Source organism: Engystomops pustulosus, chromosome 5 (assembly GCF_040894005.1).
Source record: "Engystomops pustulosus chromosome 5, aEngPut4.maternal, whole genome shotgun sequence".
Lineage (NCBI taxonomy): Eukaryota > Metazoa > Chordata > Amphibia > Anura > Leptodactylidae > Engystomops > Engystomops pustulosus.
The window spans coordinates 193,704,509-193,729,349 of record NC_092415.1 but is presented as its reverse complement, the minus strand read 5'-3'; the positions used below and the strand labels follow the sequence as shown (position 1 = coordinate 193,729,349).

The window sequence follows — 24,841 nt, the reverse complement described above, 5'->3', positions numbered from 1 at the left end:
TTTGACATTTCATGGAATCAGCTCATTTCGACGGGTGCTCTTCTGATTCCCGATAAATCGTTTCATACAAGAAATTAAGAAATAATTTCCGAGTAACAACACAATGAACTTCATAGCCTCCTATGTGTAGCTACGGCCAATAGTCATTTTGCTTAGAAAAGCAAAGTCAGGACTGGGAGTTCCTGTTTGCTTTTAAGTTCCATGTGACAGGATATTTCTTTATCATTTAGAGGCCACGACTTTCCCTGGATGTCGCAGTCTTCATCCAGAGGTTCTCTGTACACACAGGTTCAGCTCCGACTTCCGACAAAGCAGAGAATTCCAAACTAAGCAGCGGGAAGAATAATGAGATATTTACAATGACTGCCACCATATTACTTGTGCTTTTATACCTAATCTGGCCGTCACATCAACTGGGTGAGTTAATCCATATCTATTTGTTCTTCTGATCCTAATTATAGTTATGGTCATGGATTATCCGGGTTATCAACATTAACCAATTACATACCTGCACCCTGTAGTCCTGGATGAGTGCAACATGTATTGTATGGAAAAAGTGATACCATAGGAAACAATTCTTGGATAGGTACATTTTATGTATGTGTATATATATACACATATATATACACACACATACATACATACATACATACATACATACATACATACACACACACATACACACATACATATATATATATATATATAAATATTGTATAGTTCTTCTAAACTTTGGGGGTCATTTACCTTATTTCTCCCTTCTCTGAGATCTTTTTTTTATCCCTTTTGTGATTCTTTTTTTTTTTGCACCTGATTTGTCTTTGACAAATAAAGTATTTTTTGCACCTTTGCAAATTTTACAAGAGGCACAATTTTTTGCGCATATCACACCATGGCCTTTCCTAAGCACGGTCAGGACTGGCGTGTTATTGTGCCATATAGGCGCAAATCAATGTTAAATAGGGCGCAAACATCTGGATGTAGGAGAAATACAAAGACAAATTAGGCACAAACCAGGATCACTGCTGCAAGGCGAAAAAGGCGCAAAAATTAGTGCAAATGCGCTCAAAAAGTCACTATAAAAGGCGCATCAGACTAAGATAAATGACCCCCTTTATCTTCTTCAGAAGATCTTAAGTTCCTCAACATGGTACCATAGGGATAGCAAAGCAAAACTAGGACATGCAGGGGGTTACACAGGGTGCGGAGTGGGGCAGAGGTTGGATCTGCAGGGGGATAAAGAGGTGGTAGTTGTAACTGATGCATATAAATCTGTTGTGTAACCTTCATAGGTTTGACCAGATGTAGTGAGGAAAGGACAGGGCTACAAATTGACGTGCTACCGGTTGGGTAGATATATGGAGAAGTTGGTTTTGTTAACTGGCAAAGCCTTTTATTGGAGAGATAAGGCCTTGTATTTCGATGCTGGAACTGTGTCTTCATCAGGCCATAACATCACCAGGTGTCTGTTGTGTCTAGGATCCATATCTAGGCTGATCTTAACACATGTAGGTTGTATCAAGATACCTTGTTCTATGATCCATTCATATTGAGGATTAACCAGTTTTTCCAGGATTGGTTCACTCAAGCAAGTGCCCATATATCCTGATACAAAAGGCATTGTCTGTAACTAAGTTTCTCTAGCCAATTTCCAAGATAGTACGAAAGAAATTGACCCAAGGAGGTACTAGGTTTGACCAACTATTCTCTTATTTGTAAGGGGAGGGGGGGGGCCTTAGAGAAGCTGATACAAGTCCTGAATAAATTGTCCAGAGACAATAATGGAAATGTATAATTTCAGGGGAATCTTTAACCTCGTGCGGTCTGGGCTCCTAGATGATATATTATGGGATGATATTAACCAGTTCCTGAATGTTTCCAACAATTTACTTGACTGAGCATCTCAAAGCTCCACTGTCGTAATCCATAGTCTTCATACGTGGACAAGAGGTCTTCAAACCCCCTCGGAGGGATTGCTACCTCTTATCCCATTTATCTATCGATGACTGGATATCCTAGGCACCTTGCCTATACTGTAGACGATGGTCATTATTTTATAGTTTCATAGTTTATACGGTTGAAAAAAGACACATGTCCATCAAGTTCAATCAAGAAAGGGAAGGGATTGGATGTTCTTCTTTTCATCCTGATGAAAATAAATCTCATCTTTCAGAGTCAGACACTTTTTTAATCTACAATGAAAATCACAAGAAATGTTTGGAAGGCAAGAACACCATCGTCGTCGCCGCTCAGTGTAACGAGAAGTCCAACGCACAGAAGTTTCGGTGGATTTCTAAACACCAGCTGATCAATGTGGAGACATCTCAATGCCTGGCCGTGTCTTCTATAGCGGAATGGTCAGCGGTGACTCTATACACGTGTGACGGCAGCAGCGAGCTCCAGAAATGGGATTGTAAAAATGAGACTTTGTTTGGAATTGTGGGATCTAATCTTCACTTGAACTATGGTAACAGAAAGGAAGAAGTCTTACTCTATAAGGGCATTGGATTCTGGAGTAGGTGGAGAATCTACTCAACGCCAGATGATCTGTGTACTAAAGCGTATGAAGGTAAGTAGAATATGTCTCCACAGGAAAGTCTAACTTTCAACTTTTCAACCTTTAAAGTAAACCTACCATCATGGATGTAGGTAGATCTGATGGCAGGTTCCTTTATTTGGAACAAGTCCTATACTTTTTATTTCAAAGTCTTGAGTGCCCGAAAACAGTTTATCTTGAATATATGCAAATTACTTGAAGAGGCTACTGGGGCATGGAGTTGCCGCACCATGGAGCCTCTTTGTAGACATCCTGCCCTATCTTCAGTGTGCAGCTCGGTGGAACTGCCTGCACGTGTCTGTGAAGCCACTTGGTCTGCGCATGCGCAGAGTGCAAACTCAAGGCTGCGCAGCCTCTGCTTCTCGGCTTCTTGGACAAGTGCGCACAGCACCAGCGAGCTGCATGTTGAAGGTAGGGTAGGAGGGCTACAAAGAGGCTACTGGGGCGTGGAGTGGAACTCCACGGAGTGGCTACTCTACGTTCCAATGGCCTCCTCATGTAATTTGCATATATACAAGATAAACTTTTTACCAAGATATTGGCCTCTCAAGATTTTGAAATAAAAAGTATAGGACATGTTCCTAGTAAAGTAATCTGCCATCGGATCTACCTCTGGCTCACTTGGAAGGTTTCCTTTAACAGATACCCCTCCCTTGATACCAATACAGTTGGATTATTTTCTCTAGTCTCAACCATTCACGAGATATCAATGCTGTAAGTTTCAGCACTCAGTAGGTTGATTAGTTTCTCTCTCAGATGGGCAGTCCCGGGAGGTTTTTTTTCCAGCCCATCTGACAGAAGATAACCTAATTAGCATATTGGGTCCCAAAATTATCACCACTGATTGCTTGGGAGTGGTAGGGGCTAGAAAAAAAATTCCAACTGCACCAGAATCAGCAAAGCAGCAGCTATTAAAGGACATCTACCATAATTTTCTGGGTGGAAGACTGTCCCATAGCAACTTGTTACCTGTAGGGCATGAGGGATCCTCTTTTCGCTTCCTCCTGAGCCGCCGTTACATTAAGAAAATACACGGGACCTTGAGCGCCTCTGGCTCATTTGCATGTTTTTAAAAGTCTATTTTCTCTATGTAATGGCGGCCCAGGAGGAAGCGAAAAGAGAATCCGGGCTCTTCCAAGACCTAATTTATGCACGCCCCCCAACCTCATTGTTATTCCCTGCTCCCATGCCTCTCCGCGGCCAGAGAGCCGGTGACGTCACCTGGCCGTCAGGAATTCTCGCTCAGGCGTTTGATTTTGTATCTTTTGCGGCTCGCTTGTATCCTGTGCGGCTGTGCAAGAAATCAAGCAAGAATACATCACGATATGGCATGGGAGCGGGGAATAACAATGAGGCAGGGGGCGTGCATAAATTAGGTCTCGGATGAGCCAGGAGGGACTCGTTGGACGTGACCTTGAGTGCCTCTGGGATGAAGAACCACTTCTGGGATCACCAATAGTTGGTTCTAAAACTGGGCCCAAGCCTTCTAGGGGGCCCATGGCCACCCACCATGGACCTTCACCCATGAAATCCCTATACATCTGTTCCTGCTCTCAATACACATGTACACAAGAGCCATTTCAGGGCCTTTGAAGGTCCTCGAAAGGTCCTGAAACCTGCAGATTGAAAACAGGCAGAAGGGACACATCCTCCATTCACCAAGAGGCTCTATTGTGATGTCTCTTCAGGTGGAACATCAGCAAGTTCTACCACAAAAACAAGCTTGATAGTTCATAACAGTGCGGAATTGAGAAGGCCTTTAAAAAGTTTCTATTTTCTTACTACTATTGGTTTTGTTTGGAGATCAGGATATGTTTGCAGTATTGTATATGTGGATGTCATACTGTAGCCAGTGCATATGGTCTCCTTGGGTAGGTTGATTACATATGGCTTCCAAGACAGCCTGTGCCATTGACAATAACATCAAGGCTTCAGGCCAGAAAAAAAAATTAAAGACCCCTATATGTAGGTTTTATTTAAAGGAAATCTACCACCAGGATCAATGTTTGTAAACCAAACACACTGACATACTAGTGTGTGCCCCCCTCTAGCAGGATCCACTCTTATTTATGCCAATGTTTTTCCAAAAGAAAGCTTTAAAAATGATGCAAATGAGCCTAAGGAGCTCCAGAGCCCCTAATTTGCATAATTTTTAAAGCCACTTCTCTTAAAAACACAGGCTTAAGAAGCTAAAAGGATCCTTCCAGAGGGGGCACACACCAGTATGTCAGTGTGCTTGGCTTACAGTCCTTCATCCTGGCGGTAGATGTCCTTTCATGATTCATATCGGTGAAGGAACCATTGACATTACAATAATAAGTGCAACATTTCAGGTTGTAAGAACCCTTCATTAGGTTAGTAAAATTATGAGCCAAACCATAGGATATATGAAGGATATTGAACTATTGGACTGCTCTTCTAGTTCTCTTTTTTGGAAACATGTCTATGTGGGATGTGGTCATGCCCTTCGGAGCGTAATCCAAACCACAGAGTGTTTTGGAAAGTGATGTGTGATCTACTGCTGACAGTAATATCAAGTAATATCAATAACATGCTGTCTGCCCATGTACAATAGCTCCTCCTGCTCTATATTATACTATCTGTCATTGATGTTAAATATTATACCTTCATAAATGAAATAATCAATGAGAACTTTCACCTTGATTTATAGTCACCTAATGAGCATTGCCGATACTTTTCTTCTACGCAGAGATATACACCTTAAAAGGAAACGCCAATGGTCAGCCATGTGTGTTCCCCTTTAAGTACGATAACAAATGGTATCCAGATTGTACGACTGCCGGCCGATCGGACGGATTTCCCTGGTGCTCCACAACAGTAGAGTATGAGAAAGACAAAATGTATGGATTTTGTCCATCAAAAGGTAAGTTATTTATTTTTAGGCTTTGTGTTTTGACCCTTCTTCAGAACCACTGCAATTTTGCAGAGAAACTTCCTTGTCCTTGTGATCTCACCCTTATAGATGACTTACAGATTGCTAGTTCTTATAAGAGCTTCATATGACCCTGATGGGTTGATGTTTGGGTCTCGCACCCCTGATCCTACACTTGGTGAGCATCTCTCAACTCCACTTGCACAGCACACTCCTCCTTTTGCCACGGTCCCAACAATCCCTGGAGGACACAACCCTTCACCCACGAAGCTCTCCCACGTAACCTGCCACTCCTGCCACTCGGCTCTAAAAGTTGGAGCAAGTATGAAGGATTGTACAGGGAGACTGTACTACTTTGTATTCAGCAGTATTCGTGTCCTTATGATGCCAATACTGCTGATCCTGTGAAAGGAGAAAGGGCAGGTTCAGGGTCGGCTCCAGGTTTCAGCAGGAACCTTGGTAGCAGAGCTTCAGTGGGCCCCTTGAACTCACATGGCGGCATTTAAAATTCAGGAACTAGAACAGTCTCCTGGTCCCTAAAATATTTCCTAGTGTATCATACCAAAGAGCCCCTCATGGTAATTTTATTTACTACCCCCCCCCTTTCCGGAATCATAATAATAAATAAATAATAATAATAATAAAGCCCCCCTCAGCCCAATGGATTCCATATGTACAGCCTTATGTAGGCGCCCCAGCAGCTCTGGGCCCCGGCACTTGACCAGGTATGCCCAGCGCTGGTGCCGGCCCTGACCAGGTTACATGATGGGGGCCCTCTTATGCAGTTCACTGGTGGGGTCCCCGGGGCTCGCACCTCTGGTGCCCTCTCTATAATCCAACCATCCCATATACCTACAACATCGCGCTACATTTCTGAGTATCTAAGCCTATGTTATTGAGTCAACTGTCTGGAAGTTCAATTTGGTTGGTTATTGTTTGGTTTACTGTAGAATGTACTTACTTTATATGAGATCATATGATAGGGCATCTTCAATAAAGGGCAGTGCATTAGGCACCAGAGTGCAAACTACGACTGACCCGTCTATTTTTCACATGTGCATGTAGACAAATTAGATATTTACTATATTAAAAACTTTTTTTTAAATATTTGCAAATTTAGTTGACTTCTATGACCCCTTGATAAATTTCTCCCATTATTTTTGAATAACTTAATATGCTAAACATCTCGGCCCAGAGCCATTACAGTAATTTTTACAACATCACATGACACTTGTCTTGTACAGCGTATATATATTTCTCTCTGCTAGCGCTTGCGGTGTGATACGATTATTATTTTAGGCTTGCACTACACTCATTACCAGCATAACATGAAACATCTGCTCCGGTCATTTACCTCCGATAATGTTTCTGTCAACACCAGATCCAGATCTCCATGTTTCCACGTTTCCTACATGTCAGCAACTTCCCTGTCTCTAGCGCTGTTTATGTGAGGTCCCGTTATCCGAGAGCCGATTTGTACTATTTAAATTTTTAGATTTAAAAAAAAAAAAGTTTAATTAATGATATATTTTATCATCATGGCCAGATGTAGCCGAGTGGAATGAGAGAGTAAAAAAATCCCATAGGATACACATCACTCTCCTGTTGTTCTATTGGCTTTGAGCGACAGCACAATTTAATTAAATTTTTAATTTTATAGCACAGAATTTTTTTCTCGCTGTTTTTCAAATTCCATACATAAATTTTTACAAATACCTAGCAAAAAAACATACTAACATTAGCAAAACGGACTAATCTGTGTCAAAAACATCATCACATAGATCCACAGGCGAACAAGGGAATCCTCCACTTTGGACTTGAGTCAAGGGGGGCCTAGTTTATACCCCCTGCAGAGCATACTCGGCAGCATAAATATATTCTACCTTTTAGATGGTTATGGGTCTCAATTGCTTAATCCGCTACTGATTTTGCACCAAAATGTGTTCAAAATTAATAGCAGGTTATAATGTGGGTGGTTTGGGTGGCAGCCTGGGGACCACGAATTCAAGGGGGTCCATGGTCAGCCAAATCATCTACTAAATTTGATACTGCCTTAGATAGTAAAGAATACAAGACCCTTTCCAGGACCTTTGAAGGTCCTCCAAGGGCTCTTAAGCTACAGAAACAAAGTTGACAAACGGGACGCCCCTCCTTTACAAAGAAGCTTGGTTCTGATCTCATCTACAACTTTCATATTACCTTGCTTAAAGGGAAATTGAGCAATTTGAGATGCTAAACCGCCCACACAGGTCCTTATGGACCAATGGCTCATAGTAATGAATACTGTGCAAAAATGTCATATATCATCACACAGTAGTATTGCAGTACAGGCGGTCCTCTACTTAAGAACACCTGACTTACATACGACCCCTAGTTACAAACGGACCTCTGGATATTGGTAATTTATTGTACTTTAGTCCTAGGCTACAATAATCAGCTGTAACAGTTATCACAGGCGTCTGTAATGAAGCTTTAGTGTTACTCCTGGTTCTTATGACAATCCAACATTTTTAAAATCCAATTGTCACAGTGACCAAAAAAAGTTTGACTGGGATTACAATAATAAAGTGTACAGTTCCGACTTACATACAAACTCAACTTAAGAACAAACCTACAGACCCTATCTTGTACGTAACACGGGGACTGCCTGCATATGGTAGAAACGATCAGACCATATAGAGTTAATATACCCTAGAGCAGTGATTTTCAACCTTTTTTGAGCCGCGGCACACTTTTTATACTTAGAAAATCCTGGGGCACACCACCAACCAAAATAGCACAAAATGACACTAAAACAGTCATATTATACATATAGTTAATAATATAGATTCTAAATTTATTTTACTCACTCGGTGTGAAACCTGGGCCTGTTTCGATAAACACAAAAGGGATACAAAACACAGGGGGCACCATAGTTTGGGGAACTTTCCCCGCGGCACACCCGACCATGTGTCGCGGCACACTAGTGTGCCACGGCACACTGGTTGAAAATCACTGCCCTAGAGGGTCTAAGAAATAGTAAAAAAAAAAGTTTAAAAAAAGTCTAAAAATTAAAATAAATTATAAAAAAACCTAAAAGTTTAAAAGTTCCCTAAAACTGAAAGAAAACGTTATGAACAAAATGTAATAAAAAGTGATTAAAAATGTTGCACAGTCCAAAAAATGGTAGCAATGATAACGTTAGCTCATTTCACAAAGAATGACACCTCACACAGCTCCGTACACCAAAATATGAAAAAGTTATTAGCGCCAGAAGGTGGCAAAATTTTCTTTTTATCCCCTACTGCCATGTAAAACTGCAGATTTTTTCCAAAAAAAAGCTGTGAGCAAAATCATCATAGCAGATAAAAAAAATGGAAAAAAAAATCTCATTTTTCATGTTCTTTTGCATTCCACCTCTGTATTTTCCTAACTTTGGCCTTTATGACCTTTTGTTTGTTTCTTATCCATAAAATGTTTTCTTTAATTCAAAAAAATCGAGTTTCTGTTCCCTGACATTGCGGGTCTGGTACGTTGACACCTTGTTAACAGGCAGTTTTTGTATATTGATAGAGGAAGTGACCTCGGGGTCCTGTCAGAAAGTGAGTGGCTTCCTTTTTCCTGTTCTCCCGCATTCGTGCTTAGCTGTAAAGATAATATCCAAGGAAAAGGGTCAGAGTAAACAATAGTCGACAAAAAAGAGATCCTTTCACGTGTCAGAATGTCATTGCGGCTTCCTCCTCGTCTGTGGGGGACTACCAGATAATTGGTTGCCGCTCGGCTCTCTGGGGCTTCATTTTTTACAATAACCTTTTGTCAGCAGCAATAAAACTGCAGTTATATTTCCGAGTAGAATCACTTTATTTTGGCTCGTGTGGTCTAAGTATATTTGGGGTTGTAAAAACAGCGTGAGGATGGGAACTTTTTTAATGGGGCATTGGGGCAGATCAGTGATGGCTTCAACTCTTCTGTGCAGTCTTTATGGCAACTCTTATCCAATCTTATATTGCAGAACGCTGACAATTGTCATAGCTATACATGTCCATCCTTAACTCCTTGGAACACCAAAGGCATGACTAGACCTACCTTTACATCCCCTTTTCTTCTTTTTGTTCTGGTTAGGATAGCTCTTTAGGCTAATGTTGAAGCTGGTAGACTCCCCGTGACAGAAACCTGTCATCAGGGAAGTAATTTTTACCTGAAGACAGGCTCCAAAAGCATATGGCATGTCCATTTAAAAAATTCCTTCTTCAGCTATATGAATAAATCCACTTTTAATAGTTGATTAATCGATTATTATCTTGCTCCCTGCCAGCAGTTTGAGAAGAGTCTCGGGGAGGGGCAGTTCAAACGGCACAAATCATCTTCTCTTCAATCCCTCCTCCCATCCTTTTCACTCAGGGAATCATGAGTGAGGAGGAGGGATTGAGAAGACGACTTGTGCCGTTTGAACTTTCCCCCTTTATCCCGGGACCCACCGCGCGCTGCTGGCAGGGAGTCAGGTAACGTAAAATAATGAATTGAAAAAGCACCGGATTTATTCATATTGTAGACCAAGGCAATTTTTAAATGAACGTGCCCTAGGCTATTGGAACCTGTCTTCAGGTAAAACTGACCTGCTGAGCCTGTTACAGCAGCGATGATGGCTCATCAGGAGGCGGAGGGGCTGGCAACGCACACTAATATCAGGGAAGTACTGTATGATGTGTGCTCTGGAGTAGTTGCAGCTCTGCACACTTACTACAGGTGCCACTGCTGTTCCCTATCCTTTATGATGTGTCACTGTCTGGGGACCTTATGAAAGTTTGGGGCCCTTGGCGATTGCCAAGTTTGTCACCCCCCCCCCTTCAATATCTCCTCTATAACACTGGCCCTGCCTGTGCACTGCTATTCAATAGCTCCTGAGGCATTGCGCTCTTAAAAAGGAGGAGGAATTTGTGCCTCTGGGCCCCCTGTCCTGACAGGGCTATGACTTGAGTCACACTAGACCCCCCTACCCTGATGGTTTCCCTGCCTGGATAGCTACAATGCCCAATTCTTCCTGCAGTGCTCCCAGTGCCACCGCTTAGCCCCCTAGGGAAGAAGACATTTACCTTTTCATGTTTCTGCCACTATAAGAAACACTATCGTTTATTTCAACCATAACGCCTTGGGTCAGGAGGACTTGGTGGTGGTTCATCATACCCAAGTTCAATGGGGCGCCAGGCCTATGTAGCTGGGATTCGTCTGTAGTCCTTAATGGACTGAAAGATTAAAGTTCTTCAAATGTTTTCTTCTCAGTCACATCGGACAAATTTTGGACAACAGATTCTGTAACCGGAGTCAAATATCAGATTAATACGGATTCAGCCCTCACTTGGTACCAGGCCAGAAGAAGCTGCCAGCAACAAGATGCCGAACTGCTGAGCATAACCGAGCTACACGAGCAATCCTTCATCTCAGGTAAGATAGGACCCAATATTAGGTGGAATCGGAATGTTCCTTCCTTTCTCCCTGCTTTGAAATATCCCAAGATGAGTGGTGTAAGATGAAACAGTTCGCTCTGCTCAAAGATGATCACATCATGGCGCTCATCTTGAGACATCATGAGCAAAGAGGAAATGAGGACACATCTTTACATGGATAATTAATAATATACAAATGTACTCAATTTTTAAGCGCCATACAGTTCATAATTCACTATTTTTAATTTTAGGATTAACAAATGTCGTCTCCGTAATCCTATGGGTCGGGCTCAATAGTCTGGACTTTAATGCTGGCTGGAGATGGGATGATGGAGGACCTTTTCGATATCTGAACTGGGTTCCAGGTGAATATTGAGGTTGATTTTGAGTGACAATGGATATATAAGTCATATACTACGGCAAATTACGTATAACGAATTCAATAATTAGAAATAATTAGATCCTTAGATACATAAAGATGAATATTCTCGAAAACCCAAGTGTTGACCTTGTGAAGCTGTCTTCTTCTGATGCAAATATCTTGTAATGTGCTATAGGAAATCCATCGACGGAGCCTGGGATAAATTGCGTAGCACTAAATCCTGGAAAAAGTGGCAAATGGGAAAGCAAAGAGTGTGGCCAAAAACTGGGGTACATCTGTAAAAAGGGCAATAGCTCAGAATCTTATATTCCACCATCAGGTAGGAAAATATTTTAAAAATTCTAAAATTCACTTAAACACATAAAATTTTCAGACAGATTAGATTTGTACTACATATGTAGTGATCATGCATGATCTTATTATAGGCAGTGACCCCATCTCTTGTCCACCATCTTGGATACCCTATAATGGCTACTGTTATACTTTGCGTAAAGAAAGTAGGATGTGGAAGGACGCCATGGTATCTTGCCGGAAAGAAGAGGGAGATCTCGCAAGTTTGCACAATATTGAAGAATCAAGCTTTATTACCTCACAGTTTGAGTTTGGTAAGGTATATTATCAATACATTTCCAATCATCAATAGGTCCTATACCATCAGCTTAAGCTTTTGTTAAGTAATCAGTGGGGTCCCATCCCCAGGATCTTCATCGATTAGTATGAATGAAGCCCATATTGACTTTAAGTTTACTTGCTGCTAATTGCTTCTTTTCGGAGGTTGAAATTTCCATAAATTGTATTCCCATTTTTTAGGAGATGGAGAATATGTTTGGCTCGGGTTGAATGACTTGAAGACTCAGCTATTTTTTGAATGGAGCGATGGATCACCAGTGACATATACAATATGGCAGAGAGGAGAACCAACTCACCAGACCAATAAACAAGAAGATTGTGTGGCCTTATCTGCTAAGGTACAAATACTCAAAGATGGTCTAAAATGCTTACGGTGCCTACATTTCTGCCATGATTTACCAGAATTTTCTGTTACATTATCGGCAAATTTGGCCTTTTCTGGTTAAAAGGAACATGTTTTCTATGAATCCTGCTCCAATGTATTTTTTGTGGTTTTTAGAGAGGTTAGTGAATGGTAAATGCAAATCTAATCTCCCTAAGATATGGTGCCACCTGAGGCAAGGTTCTCAACTTACTTAATGGATGATGCACAACTGATCATGAGATCATCCTTTTTACAGGACGGACAATGGGCAGACCACATGTGTGAGAAGAAGTTTCCATATTTATGTAAGAGAAAACCACTGCCTGTGGATCCGGGGCAAGCGCCTACTGAGGAGCAAGGGTGTGATAAGGTAACACCGCTTCTTATGTTCTCCTAATTGATAACATGCATGTGCATGTTAGACTAATTGAGCAAGGATCAGGGGAGATGTATGGACACCTGAAACAGAGTTGGCTCCAGGTTTCAGTAGGCCCCTTAGCGACAGAGCATCAGTGGGTCCCTTTGCAGTGAAGTCACATGACGCCATTAAAAATTCAGAAACTAAAACAGTCTCTTGTTCCCTAAAATATTCCGTAGTTTATCATCCAAAAGATGGTCCCCCCATGGTTATTTGTATACAGCCCCCGCATGGTTATTTTATATATAGCACCTATGGATTCATTAGATACAGCCTCCCTCACCACAGTGAATTCCTGTACAGCCTTATGTTGGCCCCCCAGCAGCTCTGGGCCCAAGCACTTGCTTGGGTATGCCCAGTGCTGGCGCCGGCCTGACTTGAAAGGTGACCATAGATGAGTCCTCACTGGAACATTGAGTTTGAAGGACTATCTGTATCTTTAACGACATTATGGATACATTTATAAAAGTTCTACTCTGTCTGATCATATTAAAGGGGTTGTCCATCCTTCTCTCCTCTTTCAAGTTGGTTAGAAGGACATCACGTTCCTACTGTTGTCAATTTTGTTTGTTTGAAGTCATAGAACTGATTTGTTCCCATTAATTGTATATATTGATAGGGATGGAAGAGACATGGATACTGCTGTTATTTCATCAGTACATCGGCTTCCACCTTTCCTGAAGCAAACAACACATGTAATGGAATAGGAGCATACTTGATGACTGTAGAAGACAGGTATGGATAATGATTCTTCATTCTATGCAAATCAACTTTATTGCATAGAATAGAGATTTTCAAGCTTATATATAATTGATGACCTATTCTATAAATATTATGTTGTTGGGGGTCAGTCTGGACCCCCACCGATCAGCTGATCACATTGGATCATTGGAGCTATCATGAATTTGAGTAAAATTGGGTTCTTATCCGATGTTGCAAGTAAAAAGCTCCTTTTCTCGTTTTTGTTAATTTTTTTTAGCCATTTTTTAACCATTTCTTTCCTTTTGAGCTACTTAAATTTCATGCCAGATCATAAAAAACTATTCACTCATCTCATTCCACTAAACAGAGAACTGAAATTTGTCTCAAAAGCATGAAGAATGCATCACCTTGGGAGATGTAAATGCTGAAAGTTTACTCTTTAGACCCAATTCTACTGACCTTTGCTTGCAATTACATCAATCAGTCATCTGTGAATGGTAAAATAGTGCATTTATGGTATAGAAGACATATGGCAGGGCAGCTTGGACCACCTGACCCTACATCCTCTGCCGTATTCTGCCGTCCTCAGCGGATACATTGTTATCATCGCTCGTGTCAGTAATGCTGAACCGGCATCTGTGTTGTCCAAACTTCCTGTAGACACTTATCCTCAAGAAAGACAGTGAGATAAGGAAAGGAAAGAGGTTATCAGACCTAAAGGAAACTTTGTGCAAAAAGAAAAAATTCTCAATGGGAATGTAGTAGGGGGGTAGCTGCGGAGATATGAGTGTCTGCAGTGCCTGGGGATTTTTGGAGTAGTATCCTGTATGGTGATGCGGTACTCAGGATATGTAAAGAAGAATGATAATATTTGTAGGATATGTGATTGACAAAAAGTAAAAATGGCGGAAAACCGGCACAAAACCGGCATGAAATAAATATTTTATACTGGCGGCACCAGCAAAGTTGTACAAAGTTCATATCACAATGAATAGAAGAGGTTGTTTTGCAATCATTTTTGTCCATATCATATGATCATATTTGGGGGTTCCACCATTGGGATATTCATCCATCATGACAGCGGGAGTTCCCTGTCCATCATTGGAATTGGGTTACAGTTACATTAACTCTGTTTAATATCTACGGCTTACAAAGATAACTGGACACTGCAATCGGCTATTATTCGAAGTCCTAGATAGATTTATATAATTTGGCTAAAAATATTCAAAAATGGATCATCAATATCTGAGAATGGAACCATAGGCAGACAGCGATGTTCTCTCTGTAGGGGTCAAGCCAAGTTACTGCAGCTCATTTCCCATTAGTTTGAATGTGACCTAAGCTGCAGTCCCCTATTCCACCACTATACTGAGAACGGCACTGTCTGCTTCCTGTCACATTCTCTTGTTATTGGGTGACATTCTCTGCATCAAGGCATCCAAAGTTATCCCCGACCACCAGGGAATTAGCGGGATATATGGGATTAATCCACCTGCCTTAAATATGCCCCTTTATGTGTGGGACCTTACATACAAGTGTGACAGGATTGACTTATGTTTTCAGGTTTGAGCAGGCTTATTTAACAAGTCTGATCGGGTTTAGACCAGAGAAATATTTCTGGACTGGACTCTCTGATACTGAGGAAAGAACCACCTTTACATGGACCAACAAAGAAAAGGTTTTGTACACCCACTGGAATGCGGACATGCCAGGTAAGTCACTGAATGTCCCTGTAAGAACCGGACTGGGTAATCTGTGTCAATCTAACTATCCCACTGCAGCTCCTCCTCCCCTCCCGCAGCAGATATAATAATATGTAGCTGCATCCCCTCCTCTATCTCCAGTTTACAGACTGCAGTACTCCAGAAATGGGGGACATATTAGGGGGCCTGTGATAAATTTATGTAATGCATAGACAGGTTCACCCGGGGGCTCTCCATTCTTTTCCTTAAAGTGGGGTCCCAAATAGCCACCTCTCTTTACTCCCTTTCTAGGAAGTCCCCGGGTTACATACAAGATAGGTTCTGTAAGTTTGTTCTTTATTTGAATTTGTATGTAAGTCGGGACTGTATCATTTATACCGTAATTGTAACCCCAGCCAAATTTTTTTTGGCCTCTGTGACAATTGGGCTTTAAAAATTAATAATGAAGCTTCAGTGCAAACACCTCTGATAATGTTACAGCTGATTATTGTAGCCTAAGGTTAAAGTACAGGAAATTACCAACATCCAGAGGTCCGTTTGTAACTAGGGGTCGTCTGTAAGTCGGGTGTTCTTAAGTAGGGGACAACGTAGAGTGTAAAGACAATGATGGTTTGTCTCAAACTAATGACATCTCTTTACAAAAATGTTCATAAAATGTTTCATTGAATTTTTAAAGGCAGGAAACAAGGCTGTGTTGTCATGAGAACTGGAAGGAAAGCTGGATTATGGGATGTGATAAACTGTGATGAGAACGCAAAGTACGTGTGCAAGAAGTGGGCTCAAGGAGTGACGCCGCCACCACCGCCCACCACTACAAGGGAACCAACGTGTCCAGATGGATGGAAAGCCTCCAGCCGGGCGTGCTACAAGGTAACACCCCAAGACCCAGGCGAGCACGAGGCAAGGGGGGGGAAGGAGTGAGCGCTCCTCACCTCTCCCCTCTCCATAGAAAGCCAACTGGGTGCCGTAGACCTCTATGGAGGCCGTGATCTGGCCACAAATTTTGCAGCCACATCACGGCTCCCATGATGGTCTACTGCATGAGGCCTAAAGAGAGATTGAGAGGGCGAGACAAGAGGTAGACAAAAATTTAAGGGCCATGAGCTAAACTCAGAGAGAAACTTTAACTTTTATTAAACGTTTTATTAAAAGAGGGTTCTGAAAAAAAAAAACCTAAAAAGTTATCTCATTGGATCTGTGATTTAAGCTGTCAGTCATTCCTAATTCCCTGGGTGAATTATGTATGTTCCCTTTCCCATTTTCCACCCTCACGCACCCTGATTTATTAAAATTGGTAAGTGAGAAGGTCATTTCAGAAGTGCTGTCAATTAAGATCCAATCCTTTTTATTAGCTGATGTACAACACGTTCTGGGGACGGACTCTTTTTACAGAGTGACTAGAATAATAGAATAGAACAGTAAAATTCATATATAGAAAAGTTCAGAATGTTTCATAGGTGATGCATACAATAAAAAATCATACAATATAAATCCTAATGTGAAAGGATGCTCGTAACAAAGGATAAGAAGAACAATAACGCAAAAGTACAGTATATAAGAGAGACATAAGGCATGCAAGGTTAACTTGATGTTGATATTAAAATTAATTACCGTACTTGGTATGAGGATGTAATACAGTTAAAAAATAGTCATAGAAATAATGTAAGTGTTGTAATATAATATACAATTAGGGGCGGAGTAAGACCACCATGGGCTCTGGGCTGTATGAATATTATTGCCCCTACAAGTCTGGAATCAGTTCCTACATCTGGTACTAGAATCAGCTTCTTGGAGAATAGAGTGATAGAGATGTGTCCATTCTACTGCTTTCAATCGGCGGGTTCAGGACCTTTAGAGGAGCTTCAAAGGTCCTGAAATGGCTCTTGTGTACATGTGTATTGAGAGCAAAAACAGATGTACGAGGATTTCATGGGTGAAGGTCCTTCTTAGTATAGAATTTGGCGGGTGGTTTGTGTGGCCATTGGCCCCCTAGAAGGCTTTAGACCCGGGCTACCGCCATAACCACCCATATTATAATACACTACTGTATACAATGTCCTTATTTTAAGTGAATGAGATCATAATTAGCAGCGGGTCAAAAGTTATCTGTTTTTTTACTTCCAATCTACCATTGTCCTTGCTGGTTATAGCTTAACCTGAATACACTGGTGCAGCAGCCATCATCCCAGATTGCTACAAATTTTTGTTTACTTTACTAACATTTTATCCAAACATTACAACCTGTGTGTCAGAAATGTTCATAATTTATTACATAGTTTACATAATCGCTTACTAATTTAATATTAATGTCAGAAATGTCATTTTTAGCTGGTGACGGGTTCCAATAGCCTATGTTTTGCTGATTTTAAAAATGCCAGCATTTGTCAGCATTTTGATTAATTTCTACTACTTTATAAAACTTTATTTTGCATTACCTAGCTGTGTGTGCCTGTGTCTCAGTCTTATCATGAATTCTTCCTTTACTCCATAACATCCCTCTCCCTCCCCTGCTCAATGCACAAGACAGGAAGTGGGGAGGGGGGAGGAAGCTGCATAAGTGTGTAGTAGAGAATACTGATACAGGCACACACAGGCTGCAGCTGCACCAAGGAGACTCACCCAGATAATGTGAAATACATTTTTATGAAGTACTGAAATTATTCAGAATAATGGCAAAGGCATTTTTAGGCTATTGGAACCTGTCACCAGCTAAAAGTGACATTCCTGGTGACAGGTCGCCGGTCAATTCCTTTAACCTTTTCTAAATTCCATCTGGTAAATGAGCTAATTTTCCAAAGGGGAATAGCTTGAGTAATCTTTCTCATTGAGGAGACTTTCCTTTCAGGCAAAGCTTTATAGTAAGAAAAGTATGCAAATGAAATCATACCATAGACCCCTTCCTGTGAACACCACTATTTTTGGATGTAATGATGAAAGGCACAAACCTGGAACAGTCAAGTAGAATTTGTTGAAAGCAAATTTTCCTGCAGAGCTTATAAAGCGTTTTACAAGCTGTCGCCTCTATATCTTTACAGCATTACATGAAAGAAATGGTCGATAAAAAGTCCTGGTTTGATGCCAGAGATTTTTGCCGAGCTATAGGAGGCGACTTATTGAGTGTCACAGACAAGGAGGAAGAGTCATCGGTGTGGGCGATGCTAATGTAAGTAGCAATGTCACTTTTTGTTACATTTTATTTTTAATAGAAAAACGGGTGAGATTTCACGTAAAAGAGGGGCTTCTAGAAAGGACATTTCATATTTACCTGAGGGGGCTGCTAATTTAGTGGGGTAAAAGCTGGTGACAGGTTCCCTTCAAGTTATTATACGCCGATCCAAAAGTTAAAATAAATCAGGAATTAACTTAGACATCCAGGATTCTTAGAGATAGTAGATAGGGTCCTCCTCCCTTCCCCTAACTCTTTGCCCTTTTTAATTTAGCCCATTGGTATTCATACCACGTTTTATGTATATGCTCATTGTATACATCGGGAAAGTTCCTGTCTGATACACTGCTGAGCAATGTAAATGCTCAGCGGAGGCCTTAGAGGCTATGAGGGACGGATGCAAAGTATTGTATCCTTCCCTGGCCTCCACTGAGCATACACTCTGTGAGGTCTGCAGTGATGTCACTGTCCATATAAAAACTGTGACGTTACTGGGGGAAACACTCTGAACATAGGTATCCGCCAATCAATGGGGGAGAGGGAGTAACAGGATGAGTTATCCTACTGTATATAAGCATACAGTTGAATATGTCCTAGCTATTTGTTTTAAGATTTTGTCTGAATCTACCCAATGTATCCTTACAACCGCGACCTACAACGTGGTGTGAACCCAGCCTTATATGGATATAAGGGGTTTCAGATGTAGGGGGGATAAAATACTATGATAAGATGATGATATTTTATTATGTGCCCAGGACCCGGAACCGCTGTATTTATGCGAGGTTAGAAATGAGGTTGAGGAAGGTGAATGAAGACTGGAGATTAAAGGGTTATTATAGGAATATACATATTTAATATTCAAATAGGTCATTAAATTATAATGGAACATGCAATTAATTGGTGATTTTAATTTTAGCAAAAATTTTAGCAAAAAATTTATCCGGAAATACACTATAATGATGAAAAAAGGGCTACTGGCCCTGTAACTCATCATGTACCGTTGTAGCTGGCTTAAAGGGGTTTTCCCACTAATGAAAACTCTCAAATTCTCAAATTTCTATCCCCTAGTGATGTTAACACAAGAAAGATCATTTTTAACCCTTTACTTCACGATTTTATTGAGTTTTATTGCTGTTTTAGCTCCTATCACTCCCTAGGCTGGTCAGTGCAAAATGTGTGGGGGGGACTCTCTAAGAAGACACATTGGGGCACATTTACTTACCCATCCTGTCGCGTTCCAAGAAAGTGTATTGTCTGACCGGAATGCACTCTGACGCGATTCACTAAGATCGTGCGCCCCATATCCTGCATGTGTCGCTTCCCCACTCAGGTCCCCAGAGTTCACCTTCTTCTTCCTGGTGCATGTAAGTGCATTGTCTTGCAACACAATTTGAATGTTAAATCCCGCACTCAGTCCGAATCAGTTGGATTATCCAACACCCCCCCCCCCCCCCCATTTCTGTTGCATGAAAGCCGGCACAATCTGATCGAGTGCGACAAATCCCCAGTTAAATATCTGTCACAGCGGTGCAAATCCCGAAATTTCGAAAATCCGACGAAAGTGCCACCCCCCCATTTGTGTCGTATGAAACCGGCACCGATGCGCCACAATCCGTTCGCATGCGCCAAAAACCCGAGGCAATTCAGGGCAGAAAGGAAAAATTCGGGAAACCCGGCGAAAATGCGTCCAACGGACCCTTAATAAATGCGCCCCAATGTCTGCTCTCCTACTACATCTCTGCTATTCCACAACACACTAAACCTGCTGTGCCTCCCCAGATAAACAACTTATCTGTATGTAGCTTGTAGTGCTGCTCATGCTGCCGGCAGGAAGTCAGTGTCTGTGTATCAGTGAGTGAGCTCCGTCCGGGAGCAGAGCCAGAGACAAGCTCCATGAAGCATTAGGCAAGATGGCTGCTGACCCTAAAGTCAGAAATTACAGGGTCATGTCTAGAGGCAACTGAAATTGTATACACCAGGACTGATAGAGACAGGTTGGACTTATAGCTGTGCTATGTAGCATTTTTGTTAATAACTTTGAATTAGAGAAAGGGTTATTTTGTTATCTTGAGTACATTTAAGAAACTTGTCTTTGTGGGAATACCCCTTTAAGACTAAAACTATCTGCTCCTTGGCTGGTGACATGTCCACATCACATGTATTGATGAGTTGAAGGGACAAGAGTGATGTCATTTATATGGAACTGTATGTAAGGGGTGGGGCAAAAGGAGAGGAGTGACATTTAACATGGGTTTGTATTTTGGGGTTAAATAAACTTTACCAGGGTAAATACAAGTTCCTAACAGGGTTATCCATCTTACACGTAGCCCGGTAAAGTTTCTCGGGTCATGTGATCTCGGGCAGCAGGACTCAGGACTTCCTGTGATGTCCCATGTCCTGCTGGCTACCTGGGGATGGAGGATGCTGTGAAGTTATAACTGAATACACATCCTCATCATGATAACCACTCCCATGTCAGTAGTAGGAGGGGCGTGTACATAAATGACTGCCCGCCCCCGAACTCAGTAGGACCTGGGACATCACAGGGAGTCCTGCTGCCTACAGGTGACTCATGGCTCCCGGTAACTACAGGGAAAGTATATGGGTGACCATCTACAGTCTTAGGCCTCATGCACACAACCATATGCACTTTGGGGTCCTACTAATGGTTTTTGTTTAATATTTTTATTATCATTCAAGGAATGAAGGCGTCTACCGACACATATTCTGGGTTGGTTTGGTGAACAGTGACCCGGATGAAGGCTTCACTTGGTCAGATGGTTCACCTGTAAGTAATTCCATTTATTTTTTCGATAGTTTTCCATTGTTTAGGCACTATCCAGGACTGCCGGTAAGTGTACGCAGGACCCAGTGCACTGCAATGCGTAGCCATGTGTATTTATATTGCTATGTTGCCATCTAGTGGACAGACTGCATTATAACGTGAAAATATGATGTAGGACCTTTCGATAGTTTTCCATTGTTTAGGCACTATCCAGGACTGTCGGTAAGTGTACGCAGGACCGAGTGCTCTGCAATGCGTAGCCATGTGTATTTATATTGCTATGCTGCCATCTAGTGGACAGACTGCATTATAACGTGAAAATATGATGTAGTACCTTCTCCATAAGATCATTTGGACAGTAAAAACCCAGTATCTGTTCTCTCTAGAGATGAGCAAAACATCCAAGATTTTTCAAAAAAATTCTGCTCAGGTCCGAATCTATTCTGGAATCTGAAAATTGGTATATAGCCCCTTCTAGTCCCCTAAATCTCAGATCTTTCATGACAAGGTCCTAGCTCCCTTTTTGAATTTTTTTTATGACATTTTCAAAATGTTCCTCTCCCACCACTCTCCTTAAGCTCTGGGATCAATCACAGCAGTAGCTGGCAGAATAGATTCTGATTTATTAATTTGCCTAAAAATTGACTGTTTTATACCGAATTTACAAACCAATGGATAAGTTTGCTAATCTTTGAAGGAAATCTACAATCAGAATCCATCATGATAAACCAGGACACTTACTCCTAGTTTCAGGCACCGGGACTGTGGTAATCTTCTTATATTTGTTATCCATGGCCTCCTTCCTTCTAAAATCAACTTTTAAAATTATACTAATGAGGCAAGAGGTCTCTAACTGAGCCCCTACGTGCTCTGTCTTCATTCTGTCTCCCCTCACTCTGCCTTATGTAATCTGAGACAGTGGGAGGTGGGAAGTGCTCCTACATAGTGTAACAACCCAGAGGCTACAGCACGGAGGGGCTCTGAAAACACCCACTTCAGGCTCTTTAACATAATTTTAAAGTTGATTTTAGAAGGAAGGAGGTCATGGATAACAAATATAAGAAGATTACCACAGTCACAGTGCCTGGATCTATGAGTAAGTGTCCCTGGTTTATCATGCTTAAATTCAATGGTAGATTTCCTTCAATTCTTCCATCACATGACCAGAACTTCCTGTTGATCAGGTGACTTGTACACAGGGGCGTAACTACAGGGGTAGCAGCCATAGCATCTGCTATGGGGCCCGTAGTGTCATGTGGCCCCGGCATCTGAGTTGATAGATGTGCATATGCTGGATGTGTGTGTGCATGTGTGTGTATATGGAAATGTATACATGCTCTATATGTGTGTGTATATTTAATGTGTACATGCTTTATGCCTGTGTATACACTGCATGAGTGTGCATGGTACTGTTCGTATGTGTTCATATGCTGTATGCATGTATGTATATAAGGTGGGTATATACTTTGTATGTTTATGCTGTATGTGTGTATATGGCATGTCTGAGTATACAAATACATATATTTTTTTAAGCGTGAAGGGGGCCCCATTCGGAAGTCTGCTATGGGGCCCAGCCTCTCCCGGTTACACCGCTGCCTGTATATAATTCATTAATATTATAAATGGAAATTTTTTTTACATTCTTTTCTTAATGTTTCTGTAGCTGAATTATGAAAATTGGTCCTACGGAGAACCCAACAACTACCAGGGGCTGGAACTCTGCGGGGAATTAAATACCGATCATCGTCTCTCCTGGAACGACAGACATTGTGAATCTCCACAGGACTGGATTTGCGAATTAAAGAAAGGTATGAAATGGTCAAAAAATGTATGTCCTATAGAGTTCGGCTTAACTTCACCCTGCGATAGACGGGTCTGCTCATCACTAACATTCAAGAAATCCAGAATTAAGGTAAAGTTGGTATCCCGAGGGTTCACAGCTGTTTTATTTAGAAAATTAGCGCCACCACATCAGGTACTACAATCACTTAAAGGAAATCTACCACCAGGATGAAGGATTGTAAACCCAGCACACTGACATACTGGTGTGTGTCCCCTCTGGCAGGATCTAGTCATCTTTTAGCTACTTATGCCCTTCTTTTTACAAAATTATGGTGTAAAAATTATGCAAATGAGGCTAAGGGGCTTCTGGCTCCATATATATTAATTCTGCCAGGAGTGTATTATTCAATGAATTAGCTTTAACCATAGTATTTTTTTTTTACCATAGTTTGGTTCTAAATTACTGCTGGGACTTTGAAACCTAACGCTCTTGGTTGTACATTAAATATATTGAAACCACTGATAAAATAACGTTATGATCCTATTGTATTACTTTATTTTATTAAAAGGAACGGAATTCCAGGCGGATGAAAATGTTTAGTGTACCGCTGACCTCTAGTGGTCAGATAGGATGTAGCATCAGCATCTGCACTGCTAGGCGGCAGACAGCTTTACCAAGTGATGTCATGTTATATGTGATGATGTCATTGCATCATCACTGTCCCATTCTGCACAAGTGGACTGACTGGATGACAATGGAAGGAACTTCTTAAGTTAGTAGGATCACAGGGACATTACTCATAGATCCAGGCACCGGGACTGTGGTATCTTCTTATATTTGTTATCCATGGCCTCCTCCCTTCTAATACCAACTTTTAAAACCAGCTAATGAGCCTGAAATGGGTTTTTCCAGAGCCCCTACCCTGCTGTAGCTTCTCGGCTGTTACTCTGTGCAGGAGCACTTCCACCTCCCACTGTATCCATAAACATACTGGTAGGTTGATTAGATTGTGAGCCCCATTGGGGACAGGGATTGATTTGCCATCCTTTGTGCAGCGCTGCGGAATCTGTGTGCACTATATAAATAAAGGAATTATTAATTATTATCATAAAACTATGCTAATGAGACAGAAGGGCTCTGGGAGGTGTTACCAAAGCCCCTCCATACTCATTCTCAGGCTGTCACTCTGTCACCACTTCCCCCCTGCTCCCTCGGCACTTCACCTCTCCCTCTGTAATCTCATCACACAGTGGAAGAAGGGAAGTGCTTCTTGCACAGGGTAACAGCCTGTGAATCTGCAGCACATAGGGGCTCTCCTAACACCCCCTGGCTCATAAGCATAATTATAAAAGTTGATATTAGAAGGCAGGAGGTTATGGATAACAAATATAAGAAGATTCCCACAGTCCCAGTGCCTGGATCTATGAGTAATGTCTCTGGTTTATCAGGATGGATTTTGATGGTAGATTTTCCTTTAATAAGCATGGTTCATATTTTAATTAGGGGAACATTGGGGGCATTTTTTTTAAATCTAGGGCACAGTGGGAGAATTTTTCTTACATAGCGGGAATCATGTGAACATTTTTTTGTATTCCTTTCCCTCCTCCAAAATAAGTAAATTACATGATAAATCAACAAAACTACTCATCCAACAGATAACAAGACTTCCAATACAGACAATGAAAATTCAAATGCGCAAAATTATCAGATATTGCATGAAAATTAGTCATTTTTTCCTAAGATCAGCCTGGCTAAGAGCATCTCTTCAGATGCCCATATACTGGGCTCCATAGAACCTAGAACCATGTTTCTGTTTGATGCTATCAAATTGATCTCAGCTTTAAAATTGCACCAGCTTCATGGTTCCATGTGCTACAGAACCAGTGATACTGTCTGTTAAAAACATGGTTGGAGTGCTGCTGACATTCTCAACTATGTATTACTTTTCATCTTTAAAATTACACCAGAAACATGTTACTCTGTAACTTAGAGCCCAAGAAAGAGGCGTCTGAAGTGACATTACTCCTTCAGCCTT

The 24,841-nt window shown here is 41.4% G+C and overlaps 1 protein-coding gene across 2 annotated transcripts in view; it reads left to right on the top strand.

Annotated features, from left to right (window-relative positions):
- The first annotated feature begins 242 nt into the window (after window positions 1–242).
- Window positions 243–24,841, top strand: part of MRC1 (mannose receptor C-type 1) — a 40,676-nt gene continuing 16,077 nt past the window's right edge. The window contains exons 1-15 of one of the 2 annotated variants that reach the window (XM_072154210.1): window positions 243–417; window positions 2,174–2,569; window positions 5,268–5,441; window positions 10,710–10,871; window positions 11,125–11,238; window positions 11,431–11,574; window positions 11,681–11,860; window positions 12,069–12,223; window positions 12,506–12,619; window positions 13,287–13,402; window positions 14,933–15,081; window positions 15,749–15,942; window positions 18,108–18,235; window positions 20,939–21,026; window positions 22,687–22,831. In XM_072154210.1, coding sequence (XP_072010311.1) covers window positions 360–417; window positions 2,174–2,569; window positions 5,268–5,441; window positions 10,710–10,871; window positions 11,125–11,238; window positions 11,431–11,574; window positions 11,681–11,860; window positions 12,069–12,223; window positions 12,506–12,619; window positions 13,287–13,402; window positions 14,933–15,081; window positions 15,749–15,942; window positions 18,108–18,235; window positions 20,939–21,026; window positions 22,687–22,831 — 2,317 coding nt within the window. In that variant the 5' untranslated portion in view covers window positions 243–359. Of the gene's footprint in view, window positions 418–2,173; window positions 2,570–5,267; window positions 5,442–10,709; window positions 10,872–11,124; window positions 11,239–11,430; window positions 11,575–11,680; window positions 11,861–12,065; window positions 12,224–12,505; window positions 12,620–13,286; window positions 13,403–14,932; window positions 15,082–15,748; window positions 15,943–18,107; window positions 18,236–20,938; window positions 21,027–22,686; window positions 22,832–24,841 lie in introns of both variants that reach the window. The other variant, XM_072154209.1, reaches the window with a different exon arrangement.